Source organism: Pituophis catenifer, unplaced genomic scaffold (assembly GCF_029215685.1).
Source record: "Pituophis catenifer annectens isolate HBS135680 unplaced genomic scaffold, rPitCat1.0.hap2 SCAF_4, whole genome shotgun sequence".
In the NCBI taxonomy this organism is placed as follows: domain Eukaryota; kingdom Metazoa; phylum Chordata; class Lepidosauria; order Squamata; family Colubridae; genus Pituophis; species Pituophis catenifer.
In genome coordinates, this window is record NW_027256884.1 from 1953433 (window position 1) to 1967589 (window position 14157).

The 14157-nt window shown below is 43.7% G+C and overlaps 1 protein-coding gene across 2 annotated transcripts in view; it reads left to right on the forward strand.

Annotated features, from left to right (window-relative positions):
* The window catches only part of TSC22D1 (TSC22 domain family member 1), a 57827-nt gene extending 46842 nt beyond the window's left edge, over positions 1 to 10985 (forward strand). Inside the window, exons 1-3 of one of the 2 annotated variants that reach the window (XM_070942786.1) lie at positions 6789 to 6916; positions 7057 to 7108; positions 9413 to 10985. In XM_070942786.1, coding sequence (XP_070798887.1) covers positions 6822 to 6916; positions 7057 to 7108; positions 9413 to 9679 — 414 coding nt within the window. In that variant the 5' untranslated portion in view covers positions 6789 to 6821 and the 3' untranslated portion in view covers positions 9680 to 10985. Of the gene's footprint in view, positions 1 to 6788; positions 6917 to 7056; positions 7109 to 9412 lie in introns of those variants that run through there. The other variant, XM_070942785.1, reaches the window with a different exon arrangement.
* Positions 10986 to 14157: the final 3172 nt, after the last annotated feature.

Consider the following 14157-nt stretch of genomic DNA (forward strand, 5'->3'; position numbering starts at 1 on the left):
TCAATTAACCATGATTAATGCTGTACTGTGTAATTGGCTGGATTGGCTCTCCTGCTCTGGTTGATACGGAAGTCCAGCCAAAGCAGTAGTAGAAGTTTGTTTTTGTGGAGAAAGTAGGATAAGGAATTGCCTCCGTCCTTGTAAAATAATCCTGCAGCAGAGAGAGTAGATTCATTTAGGAAACTTCACTGCCCTGTATTTGAAAAGCTGAGATCAGTAATGCAGTAGACAATTATATGTACAGTAGTGGCCAAAATTGTGGAAACCTTTTGGGAAAAGTGTATTTTCTAAAACTAGCTAATAACACCACTTTTTTTTTTGGAGTAGTACCATAGATAGAAAAGGTAAATAAATCACTGTCTGTAGATTTGTATATATGTGTTTTATATAATCATATGTACTTAGTTTGTTAGTGTAATTATGGATTGAAAATGTAAATTTTAAGAGAGAGAAAATTTGTATATTCTCTTTTCGTTTTTGTTTGTTAATATTTTTAAATTCAATAAAGAATATATATATATATGATCATTTAATGATGAATGTAATGCAATAACTTTTATGAAGGATTTGCTATTAGAATAGCAGTTACAGTATAAAGAAGAAAAGTGAAACACGTAGAAAAAAAACGAGATATACAAAAATGATCACCATATCAGTTAATACTTAGCTGGGTAACCTTTAGCATGAATTGCGGCCTTACAACGTCTTCCCATGGAGTGAACCAAGTCTTTTAGTTCTGCAGCTGTTATCATGTGGAACCAAGATTGAAGGATGTCTTCTATTAACTGGGTTTTATTGGTGGGTCGCTTCTGACTAACAAGTTTCTTCAGTCTGCTCCATAGATTTTCAATTGGGTGAAGGTCTGGGCTATTCCCAGGCCATTCCAGCAGTGGAATAGGATTATCCTGAAACTCCAAAAAAAAAAAAAAAAAGTGGTGTTATTAGCCATCAAACCTCAAAAATACACTTTTCCCAAAAGGTTTCCACAATTTTGGCCACTATGTATATGTATATAGTCCCTTTGTTATAAAAGTTACTGTCCATGGTAGTAGAAGCTTGCTGCGAGATGTAGCTTCTGTTCAGTCCATGCATGCAACTAACTCTTGTTTTGCAAGGAATCTGTGGCTGTTGCCCAGGAAGAGGAGGGCTATGAGTAGGGACCAAATTGTTTTACCGTTACGCCAGTTTTTCAGAAAATATATACCGTGGTTTGCTTCATATTTGACAAATGTAGCTGTGAGAGGTCCTTGGTGCTCTCTGATCTTTGTGGTTTTCTTGCAGACGTTTCATTACCCAACGAGGTAACATCATCAGTGCTAGAAGTGAGTGGAGTTTGAGGAGGATGAGAAGGGGAGGAGGAAGATTGTGGGTCCTTGGTGCTCTCTGATCTTGGCTGTTTTCTTGCAGACGTTTCATTGTCCAACTATATCATCAGTGCTGTTGATATAGCTGATTTTGCTACATGCACTGTGTTGTTGAGCATAATATGTGGGATGTCCATAGAGAGAAAAACACAAGTGGGAATGAAGAGCATATAATTGTTTGAGAAGTGTTGATGCAAGCACGTTGGATTGCAGTGGTCTTCAAGAAAGAGGAGGGATGGGATTGCTACCAAAAATCACTCTGGAAGAATGAAAAAACTTGACAGGAAGTGTAGAATGTCAGAACAGACTAAAGAAATGAAGGAACTGATGGAGTTTGTAATCCATTGAAAGATATACACACTCTGCAAAATGCAAAATAGTGCTAAGCCAAAGGAACTGTGGCATGAAGTAAGAAATTGGTCTTTGAGATATTAATTTTCAAATCTATATCTCTCGTTGATTGCATTGTACAGTGTATATACATCATTCGTTCCAAAATGTTTACATTCTCAACCTATGTAAGAGCACGGACTTCGTAGAAATATTCAGTAACACACCCTCTAATGCCTCTTCAATAATAATAATAATAATAATAATAATAATAATAATAATAATAATAATAATAATAATAATTATTTTATTTCTATACCGCCCTTCTCCCGAAGGACTCAGGGCGGTGTACAGCCTAATTAAAAACAGAATAAACATCAATTTAAAATAATTTAAAAATATTAAATAAATTTGGCTTAATTTAAAACCCCAAAAATTTAAAACATCCAATTTAAAATTATATTGCTAACCCAGCCTGGCGGAACAATAGGGTCTTGAGTGCGCAGCGAAATACCCGAAATACCCATTATACATTTAAATTCTGTATTCATTTATCCATAAGTGCATTCCACAAATCAAGAAGACTTATTAAGTCTGCCCAGTATTGGGCCATTTGCTAAATGTTATTTTATTTCCGTCATCATCCATCCATTCATTCATTCCTTCTTACTATATTTATCCTTCCAAGTCAATAGTCGTGAAAAGCAGCCCCATCATTCAACCCTATTCACTTTGCCATGCTAAATCAACAAAATATGCACGCAACTTTCTTCCTTGTGTTCATATATTTGTCCAAAAATAAATAAATAAATAAAATCCCTTAGGTTTAAAGAGTTCTGTTTCAGATTACTTAAGTATATTAAAACCCTAATACTAAATGAAATTTATTTAACATTGGGGTTTTTTAAAAATCTGTTTTGTTAAACCTAGGTTGTCTTGAGGGGAAAACACAATTGGGGGGTACTTAGGTGCTTGCCTGCACAATGCCTTCACAACAGCAAAGCTGGCCAATTGTTGCTCTAGTACAGGGCTTTCCAAACTTGGCAACTTTAAGACTTCTGGACTTCAACTCCCACAATTCCCTAGCCAGCTATGAGGAATTCTGGGAATTGAAGTCTACAAGTCTTAAAGTTGCCAAGTTTGGAGATTTTTGGTCTACTGCCTCTGAAAGATTATTTCTGTAAATTCCCCCCCCCCCCCCCGCCCCTGGTGTCCATGGGATATGGCTGTAACTGGAGTTTTATGATTTTATGACCGTGGGGATACTGCCATGGTCATATGTGTGAGGACTGGTTTCAAGTCACTTTTTTCTGTGCCGTTGTAACTTCAAACAGTCACTGAAGGAATGATTGTAAATTGAGGGCTACCTGTAGCTTTAGAAGAATTATTTTGGAAGCCATGGTTTTCAGTTACTCCTTTAGTAACACAGGAGTAGAAATCAGTAAAATAAGTTCACCATAAAGGATAATGATTGGGCAAAAATGAAATGTAAACCATTTATTAACTTGCTCTAGATGGCAGCTCCTGGCTAACCTCACCAATCTTCAAATGCTAACCCTGGTAAGAGGGGGTTAAAAGGCCACTAGGAAATTTACTAGGTTAGACTAGAAAGTGTAAAAAAAAAGTGATATTGGGAAGAGATTTGTACCTAAAATTGAGTGAGAGACTAGAAGATAGTTGATATCATAATCCATGTTTTAACATGAGATGGGCGGCAAATAAATTTGGTAGGTAGGTAGGTAGGTAGATAGATAGATGAAAGAAAGAAAGAAAGAAAGAAAGAAAGAAAGAAAGAAAGAAAGAAAGAAAGAAAGATAGATACCGTATTTTTTGGCGTATAAGACACACCAAAGTATAAGATGCACCTACCTTTTTTGGTGAGGAAAAGAAGAAACCTCCCTCTGCCTCTGATCAATTTTGCCTCATTGCAAACAGTAAACAGCCTGCTTTACTTTCATTGTCGTTTTCAGCATAGCTTGATTAGCACAAGGGGACAAAAATCTGCTCCAGCAATTTACCTCCTTGCAGCAAGCAGCAGAGCCCTGCGCAAAACAGCTGAGAGCAAATCAGCTGAGAGTTGGGAGGCCGGCCCAATCAACTTGTGCTAATTAGGCTGTGCTGAAGCTGAAAGGAGCTGTTTTTTCTTGCTGTTTGCTTGCAAGGAGGTAACTGCTGTGAGGCAGAGGCCAAAGGGTGGGGGCCAGTGGGTGGGCGGGGCTATATTCAGTGTATAAGATGCACCTAAATTTTCACCCCTTTTTGGGGGGGGAAAGGTGCGTTTTATACTCCAAAAAATACGGTAGATAGATGATATAGAGAGATATGATAGATAATGATGGGTGGATAGATAGATCAGCCGACAGACAGACAGACAGACAGAGATAGAGAGATAGATAGAGATAGATATATAAAGAGAGATAGAGATAGGGAGATATGATAGAGATATGATAGATAATGGATGGATGGATAGATAGAGTAGATGGATAGATAAGATGGATGTGTAGGTAGCTAGGTAGAGAGAGAGGGGGGTGGGAGGGAGAGAGAGAGGGATGGGTGAGTGAGTAGGTAGGTAGATAGGTAGATGGATGGACAGACAGACAGAGAAAATGTTTTTCGGATAGCCACTTGTGAACAGACCCCTTCCACCGGGTTCCACATATTTCACTGCCATTCTCTTGTGAATGAGGTTGAAGCTGATGACCTTATACCTGAAATACTTTTTTAAAAAACTGAATCCATGTTCAAGCCCGTGGCAATTACATTTTTCGCTGTTTCCTCTAAGACGGGCATCAGCCAGATGTGCGGTGGGTTGACATTCACGCCACATAATTTTTAATCTCTTGCAAATGCGACATAATTTAATCTCTTCTCAAAGGATAAGATTCCCCCTTGGGCAGGGCATTAGACCCAGCTATGCGCTTTTAAGTTCTGGAGTCGAAATAACAAGCAGAAGAATTGTGCGTTCAGATGGTTGAACATTTACGGCAATAAATACTGAAGAAGCAGCCTTGGGAAAAAAATTTTGCTGCTTCCTCTTTTTTTTCCTTTCTGAATTCTTCAAGACATGAAACGTGGGAAAACTGCAGAAGGCTGTTGAAAGAACTTGGTGACCTTTTGCAGTAAATGTGGCAAGGAACACAAACAATCCATTTCTATTGTGAAGGGGAAAAATATGAAAAGGTTGAGTCAGTTTCTGTAGGGAAAAGGGGAAGTGACAGCAGAGTTGTTTTCCTGTGCGTTTCTCTTAACATTGAACTGTGTCATAGCTACTCGGCTAAAAACAAAAACAAAATATGTGAAAAGCCACTCACGGCAAAAATAGACGTGAGTTTTGAGGCTTGGAGTTCCACTTTAGAATTTTGTGTCTTTACAATTCCATGCTGGAATTCTTCACCCTCCAAAAAAAAAAAAAAAAAAAAGGAGAGATTTTCCTGCCTGGGAACCTTATTCTTAAGTTGTTTTGAATGATCCTGGCATTAAACCAAGGCGTGAATAAAAAGAGTTTGAAACTGTAACACTGCATTTCTGAACTATCAACATTTGAAATGCCCTTGTTATTTATTTTCTTACGGGAAGGTGCTTTTTTTCCCCGTTTACAGTGCAAGCTGGCCTGACCTAAGGAAATACTTGATGACGAGATAAGAGGGGCATTTTCATTTCGAAGGGAGGGGAAAAAAATGTTTTTGGAGCAAGGAAAGAGAAATGAAATCAGCACAGACAGTCCTGACTTACAGCTGCATAATTCAGCCCAGAATTTCCATTGCTAAGGAAACGGTTGTAGAGTGAGTTTTGTTCCAATTTTACAACCTTTTTGGCCACAGTTGTTAAGTGAATCATTGCAGCTGTTAAAATTAGTCACACGTTTGTTAAGTGAATCTGGCTTCCCTGTTGACTTTGCTTGTCAGAAGGTCATGTGATGACCTTGGGACGCTGCAACAGTCACAAGTACCTGCCAGTTGCCAAGCCTCTGAATTTTTCATCACAGGACCACGGGGGTGCTGCAGCGGCCGTAAGGGTGAAAAACGGCCCTGGAAAAACCGATTTATGACCGTTTCCACACTTACAACTTTTTTGCAGCATCCCTGCGGTCACGAGATCGAAATTTGGTTGCTTGGCAACTGGCATGTAATTTAATGTGATCCTGCTTTGTGAACTTCTGATTAGCAAAGACAGTGGGGGAAACCAGAGTCACTTAAACATGTTTCCACCTCCACCGTTTGCAGTGACTCACTCAACGGCTGTGGCAAGAACGGTTGCAAAGTGGGAGCAAACTCCCTTAGCAAACTGCCTCTCTTAGCCGTGGGAAATTTGAGGCTCCGTTGTGGTCGCAAGTCGAGGAGGTAGTGGGAAGCCCCATTTCTAAGCATCTCTCTGTGCCCCAAAGAGCCCCCCAGCCTTTCCAGCAGAACCCCTCCAGGACAGACCCCCCCCCAAACGTCTTCCCTGGGGGTGGGGGGAGGCGCTGCGAGGCTGCTGCTGCTGCTTTCCCTCCAGAGGCCATTAGGGGGCGCCCTTGGAGCGGCTTAAGCAACCAGCGGTTAGTGCAATGCAGCCTGCCAGGGGGAGTAAAAACTCTCCCCCCGCCCCATTTTGTTCGCCCCGCCGAGCTCCTGCGCGTCCTTTCGCTTTCCTTTGCGCGCGTGAAGACTCCGCCGTCGCTCATGGCTCCGGAGCGGGATTGAAAGGGGGGGAAGAGGCTACTTTGGAAGATGCTGCCCCTTCCTTCCGGGCTCCCTTGAAGGTTTGAGCTGTTTTGGGGGGGGGGGAGGAGGAAGGGAGAAGAGGCGCCGCCTGCCTTACTCTCCATCCCTTTCGCGCAGCGCTCGCCCGCCACCGCCTTGGGCTGCTTTCAGGCCGGGCGGGGGTGGGGGTGGGGGGCGCGGCGAGGGCGTGTCCGGAGGGCCGGGCCAGCCAATGAGCGCCGCGCCTCCCTTGCCTGCATTGGGCGAGCGGGCAAGCCAGAGCCCCCGCCAAGCGCCGGGCAGCCAGCCGGGGAAGCGCCGGGCGCGGAGGGGGGCAGGCAGGCAGGCAAGCAGCCGAGCGAGCGGCCGCTTTGGCGCAGCACCGGCGCGCTCCTTCCCCCGCGGGGCTCCGCATCCCGGCCCCTGCCGTAGCCGGCCGGGGGCGATGGATCTCGGCGTCTACCAGCTGCGGCACTTCTCCATTTCCTTCCTCTCCTCCTTGCTGGGCACCGAGAGCGCCGCGCTCAGCCTCGACAGTAGGTAAAGCCCTGCCCGACCCGGCTCCTCGCCATTGTCCCCTTGACAGCTCCGGCCCAAGGCGGAGGAGGGGGCTGCCACATCCTTAGCGGCCGCTGCTAACCCGCGCTTCTTCTCCACCCCTCCCCGTTTGTGTCTTGCAGCTCCTCCGGGGCCAGCGTGGTCGCCATCGACAACAAAATCGAGCAAGCCATGGTACGTACTGGGCAGCCGGAGGAGGAGGAGGAGGATGGGGTCGGGGGGGGGGCCGCCTCTCCCTGCCCTCCGCGCTGCAGAGCCGGCGGTGCGCGCTCCCTCCACCCTTTTGGCCATGGGCCGGGGTCGCTTCGTGGGGTTGGACGGGGGGGGGTGGACACGACACCGCGCGGCCTCTTGCATCACCCCCAAAACAGGTGGGGGGGGTCAGCGGGGAGAGGGGAGAAAGCTTTTAATTCTGGGGTGGGGGGGAGGAAGAAGAAGAGGAGGAGGAGGGCGCCCCTTTGGTCTATTGATTGGTTGATTGGTCTCCCCATTTATTATTATTATTATTATTATTATTATTATTATTATTATTATTATTATTATTATTATCATCATCATCATCATCCTCCTCCTCCTCCGTTTGGTTTCCCCCCCTCCCTCCAATTTCCACTGGGCGCTTTTGTTGCTGGAATGCTGCAAGGAGCCCCATCTCCCGGGAACCCCCTCCTCCTCCTCCTCCTCTCGCCTCTGTTGCTAGGCAAACTTGAAGTATAACCCCAGGCTATAAATAGGGCGGCCCCGCTGATTGGCTGAAGGATCAGCTAGGGAGGCGGTCTTCCTCGCCCAGGCTGACGTCAGAGGGGATGGTGGGGAGGGAAATGCGGCAAGCAACCTTATTCCCCCCCCCTCGCTCCTTCCTTCCACCAGACAGAATGAGCTGCAGCCCAGGAGGCGGGCATAAGAGGGGGCGCGGGGTACCCCGATCCCGGAGAGGAGGAGCAGGCAAGGTGATCTGGGCCCAGAGCCCCCCCCCCAAGGCTAGGGAAGGCTTCCCCCCCCCCTTTCTCAAGCCAGCTGCAGCCACCACCATTATAAAACCTGAGTAGCATCCGTGATGCTTTCAGCCGGAGGATAAAATGATGATGCAACAATGGAGAATTTCAGGCTCGGTCCGTTGCATCCCTTGTCTGATCCAAAATAAGGCTGCATCTTCCCAGGGAGCCGGATTGCTTTGCTCCAGAAGAACAGGCCAAAAAAGGCACTCAAGCCAGGCATTGTTCTGGCTGGACAATTTTGCCTTGTAGCCAAAAACAGGACTCCTGTTCTGGGCATTAATGTAATTCCCAAGAAACGGGGCTGGCATGGAACACCACTTCCGTTCCTTCTATCCCACCAATTCTGCCTGGGGAAAAAAAAAATCACTTGCCACCAAATCCAGGATCCCTTCTGCTTCATAATTGGGACAAGAAGAGTATGATGATGTTACCTAGTTAGGGGAATGAAACATCTACAAGAAAACAAGCAAGCTCAGAGAGCACCAAGGACCCCACAAAAAGAGAAAAGGGGAGCCCTCCATAGCAGAGTGCCCACGTCAGGACAGCTTTGCATTAACCTGCAGCGGAAGGGAAATTGAGAATTTAGAACCAAACCCAAAAGGCCTTGAAGATCTGTGTTGTGTTGCAAGCCAAAACCTCCATTCAACACTTGGGGTCATTTAAATGGGTAACAGATTTGGGGTGTCACTTATTAAATTGGATACGCTAAGAACATTCCCAGTGTCCATCGTCTTCCCCGTAAGGGCTGCCCTTGATTTTGCAAATGAAAAGGTTTTAAAATAAGAATTTGAGTGGAAAGGTTTTAAAATAAAGAGTTTGAGGGGAAAGATTTTAAAATGAGAATAAGGTTTTGGGCTAAAGTTAAAGGGATGATGATGATGAATCTTTATTCCTATCTGTTATATTTTTCTGTGTATTTCAATTTCTTGCAAGCCACTTCAAGCTGCTTTTCTGTAGACACCAATAAAGAAGAATATTTGCAGCTCAGGGTTGAAACGAGGGGTCCTTACTGTTCTCTGAGCTTGGTGGTTTCCTTGCAGAAGTTTTATTACCCAATTAGGTAACATCATTAGTGCTAGGAGGGAGTGGGGTTTGGGGAGGAGAGGAGGAGGAGGACTGTGAGGTCCTTGGTGCTCTCTGAGCTTGGTGATTTCCTTGCAGATGCTTCATGACCCAAAGTAGGGAACATCACCGGTGCCTAACTTAACCCATCCTCAATGCACTGATGATGTTCCTTAGATGGGTCATGAAATGTCTACAAGAAAACTGCCAAGCTCAGAGAGCACCGAGAGAGCACTCTCCTTTGCACAAACAGAAGTGTGGGATGGGTAAACCACAAGGAGAGTGGGATTCAGCAGAGGGGTTCTTTGGGGGGGAGACCCTCCCCAGTTTTGACAGGCCTTCCGACAGGCCATTGCAGAAGTCTCTGCTGTTGGTGCAACTTTTTTGAGGGGGGCGGGTGTCTCCTGCTTCTGTTTTCCAGGATCTGGTGAAGAGCCACTTGATGTACGCGGTGCGAGAGGAAGTCGAAGTCCTGAAAGAGCAGATCAAAGAACTCATTGAGAAAAACAACCAGCTGGAACAAGAGAACAACCTGTTGAAAACCTTGGCTAGTCCAGAGCAGCTGGCTCAGTTCCAGGTGCAATTGCAGACGAGCAATTCTCCAGCCGGGAATTCTTCGCAAACGCAGGGGACGAACCTGCAACCTTCCCAAGCTGCAGCACCGCAAAACTCCGGACCTTCGGCCTAGTCAGTCTTAAGCACCTCTTGAGATTTCGGCACTCTGGATTCTGCTGAGAGAGGCTGGACTGCGGGAATCCAGCAGTCTCTGCATGCTGTCTCCTACCCCCCTCCCCAATTATGAAGACACTTCTGCGCCCTCCCTCCCTCCCCAACTCCTAGTCGCAAAACATTGGTTTCCTTTCCAGTATTAAAGCTGTTCAAGGGGGGAGCAGGAGAGGGTTGAAATTTTTCTTTTGAGATTTATTTTTTAAAGTTGGGAGTGGGAGGGAGGGTCTCGCCACCATTCAGGGAATTAGCACAAATGCACTGGGCGACTTGAGCAGCTTTTGCAGCGGCTGCTAAAAGAAAAAAAAAAAAACCAACCGTATGAGTTTTTGTGTGCCTGAAGCTTAATTTTTCCTTAACGATCTTCCTTCCGTGTTAATGCCGTGATGAATGCAAGCGCTGTTGGGCCTGGCAATGTGAAGAACTTGGCTAGGGTGGCGGGGATGAAGCCCCCTTCTCTAGCTTTCCACCAGGAAGCCAAAGGAATAAGACAGGGAAAGAAAGAACTTGGGGGAAACTGAGGGACAGTAAAAAAAGGAGGGAAGGGGCTTTTGGTGCCTGCAGTCTTAAAAAAAAAAAAAGCAGATGTGCACTCATTTTCTATAGCCAAGGAAGGTGCGAAAAAATAAAAATAAATTAAAAAATCACCTATTTTCTAGGAGAGGAACCGGTAGATAAAAATACTGTGACATAGGATGGGTCTGATGAAGGTTTCTTTGCTTAATGTATATTTGTGTATTTAGTGTACAATTACTTTGTAAAATAGAAACTGTAACTACTCCATTCAGTTGTACAGAGTGAATTTAAAAAGAATGAACTGAATCAGTTTGGATAGCGATTTTATTTTTCCTTTGGTTTTGGTTGTTGTTGTTGTTTTTTTAAGTTTATTTTTATTTTATTTTATTTTTTTGACGCTACATGGATTCAATTTTGCACCTATACAGCTCTTTTTGGGATTCGGCTGGTGCTGCTTCTGTCAGTTGCCTTGGAAAATGAATATATATATTGAAGTCAAACTCTGTCCTTTGCAGTTCCGGTTGATGCGGGCTGCGGGTGGGGGAGGGGCAGGGATGAATTCACCAAAGCAAAAATCTTAAAAAAAATTAATTCCTCACATTTTGGAGGTGGGCATACGATCTGTGTAATAAAATGCATATGTTCTTGTGCATGTTCTGGGCGATGAATTGGGAGGAAAATGGTAAAAATACCAGTATATTTAACGATTGCACATGTCAACTTCCAATAAAGCATACCATGTTGATATAGAAGCTGTGAGTTCGATCTTAGGTTAGAGGCAGGTATTTTCTCTCTCTGGGCACAATATTATCTGCTGAACAAAACTCCGCATTGGTGACAGGAAGGGCATCCGGCCAGTAAAACACTCGGCTCCATTCAGTTGCCCAGATTCCACCCTCCCCGCAAGGGATTATGGGGTCATTAAAAGAAGATGATGTGGTCAGTCAAAAGCCAGATTCAACCAGGGCTCTATTGGTTTTGCAAAACCTATTTTTTTTAAAAAAAGGTGTAGAGAGCATTTCAACAGCAAAATATTAAAATTGTAATCCTACCGCAAAAGGACTTCTGCCAAAGAAATGCAAACTTGAGGTTTCAGCCAGAGGGGGAAAAGATGGAAATCTTGCTTTGACTAACCTCTGCTTTTACAAGGGGTAGAAAAGGCAGTTCGGTCCTTCGAAAGAGGTGATGCAAAACCGAAGCGGCGATAATTGTTATAATAACTAGCCTTTTTAAAAACTGAATCTGGCTAATGTAACAGTGTCTATGCTTCAAAGGGGAAAGTAGAGTTCTAGCGTTCTGAAGCATCGTTCGAGCTGCATTAAACGGATTGGACTTCAGGTAAATGCTGAGCGTTATTCGAAATGCTTTTGTGTGTGTGTGTGTGTTTGTTTGATTTATCCTTCATTGATCCCTGCAAGATGGGGGTGCCAGTAACTACATTGCATCCTAAAGAAATTATGAGAAACTTTGTTAGTAGAGGAGACAATATGGCTTAGCTTGTGGTCTGTCCCTAGTTAGTCACAGTTAGAGATGGGAATTTGACGGGAATAAAAAACCACGAATGCCTTTTTTAAAAAGTTCAGTTGGCTTGGTGGCTTCCTTCCATACTCTTCCCGGCAGACAAAGGGACATGAAGCTTAGCTAACTAAATTAGGGATGATTCAGAAACTTTACCGGTCAGGTCCAGCCTTACAGATAGATGCTCATTGTTTTGCTTGTCACTAAACAAACTTGTGGCTCCGTGTGATTTGCAGCTTCAACCTGTTTACCAGACGTTACAGGATCTCTTCTCAGAAATGCAGCTGGCCTCTGTTTGCTTAATTCTGTTCGCCGTTTCCCACCCACCCCACTGAAAATATGAGCCATTTCATCTTACCCATCTTTTTGTGCAATAGGAAATAGTCAGCATGTAGTGTGGGAGAAATGGTGACAGGATCTCGCAAATCACAAATGTGTTTAGGATCGCCAAGAATTACAGGATTCTATAGTCGGGGCATAGAACAACAGAGTTGGAAGGGACCTTGGAGGTCTTCTAGTCCAACCCCGTCCTATTTCTGACAAATGGCTGTCCAATCTCTTAAAAACCTCCAGGGACTGAGCACCCATAACTTCTGGAGGCAGGTCGTTCCGCTGATAAATTATTCTTGATTTTCAGGAAATTTCTCCTTAGTTCTCCTTGTGTCTTCATGAGACTTCATGAAAGTTGTGTCTCCATGAGATGACTGTCCAGTAATTTGTGGGTGTGTATGTGTGTTCCTTCAACTTCCATCTTGACTCCTGGAAACAATTTTTCAGAAAATGGAAACTAGATTTCTGAAGTGGTTTGCCATTGCCTCCTTCCTAGGGCTGAGGCAGAGCGACTGGCCCAAGGTCACCCAGATGTCTTCCTGCCTAAAACAGAAGGTCCTCCATTTTTTTTGGCCAGTGTTTTAATCACTACCTCATCTGGCTTTTAGTCCAGTGAAAAAGCCAGTTACCTCTCTGAAACTTTGGTTCAACTATATCATTAATCCTACCGTTTAGAAATACAGTTTAACAAAACCCAGCCTTGGTCTTCCTGTATGCTAAACCAGTTGCTGAAAATAATTACTGCAGTCTTGATTATCTTCCATGGAGCTTCCTTTGAGGCGTCTGAACCGTCCCCTAAATTGTTTTTTTTCTTCTTCTTTTTGCTAAATTTATCCTGCTGCTTCAACAATTCTTCATATAAGACTTAGTTGCTGTTACCAAACCACACACTTTGAAAGAGAGAAAAAAAAGTGGCAATTTGCAGGGATACAGGACAGAAACAGCTGAAATTAAAATATTTCCTGTGTAAATCTTAACTCTGATTTTGGTAATTACAGTAATTTTGGTAATTCCCCCCCCCCACACACACACACTTTTCCAATTGTATTTCAGATACATAGTTTCCTAATCGGTTTTGCTCGGGTGGGACTGCAGCCAAGACGAATATGCATTTATTCTGCATCTTCCAACTGTGACGTTAAATTTTATATTTGCACATTTTTTTTAGCCAATCGATAGTTGTTCTTCCTGTAGAAAATTACAGAAGACCAGATATTTTTCCTTGGGACAGGGTAGGGTGGAATAAAGATAAATTATGCTAATTCTGTGCATCAATCATATTCAATATATTTATTGACCTAAATCTAGAAAATAATACTTGTACCCTGGAAGCAGGCCACTTGTGTTTTGATGGTGTTAGTGTTAGTATTTATGCTGTCAGGATGGCTGTGTGATTCCTGATTCCTGGGAAAAATAAATGATCCGATTGCAGTTTGTCATTGAATCAGGAACCTGGATAAAGTCCTTGCTATCATCTCTGGTAGCCAGCAAAAAAATATTATTTATCCTGCTACTCTTAATGGCATTGGCTTCTGCAGTCAGAGGTCAATTTATGATTGATTTTTATGAGATGGACACAAATAAATGCTGGACTGGAATTCTTCAAACTGAAGAGATGTGAGACTAGCGTGGGGTTGCAATTGTTTTTGTGGGAAATACTGCTAACTTTGATTTTCTGGTAAAAAGGCATGGAGTGTAAAAAAACGAAACAAATCAGCTTCCAGTGCTATCAAAAGCTCTGTAGAATTATTTCATCATTTACTCCTTAACAGATTTTTGAGAGGAGAAGAAGAAGGAAAGAAAAGGGAAGATGGTGACAAATATCGTGTAAGGTCTTGTTACATTTTTAGGGTTAAAACGTCGAACTCTTAAAAAATGAGAATATGTACTTGAGGTATTTTGCTGAGAAGAAATATAACACCGGTCTGAATTGCCTTTTATCATTGGATGTTGTGAAGGATTAATGGGCTGTAGAACAATTTGGTTGAGGTTAAGGTGCTGGCCTTAGAAACCAGGAGACTCTGAATTCTAGTCCTGCCTTGAAAAAAATGTACTTATGGTATTTTGCTGAGAAGT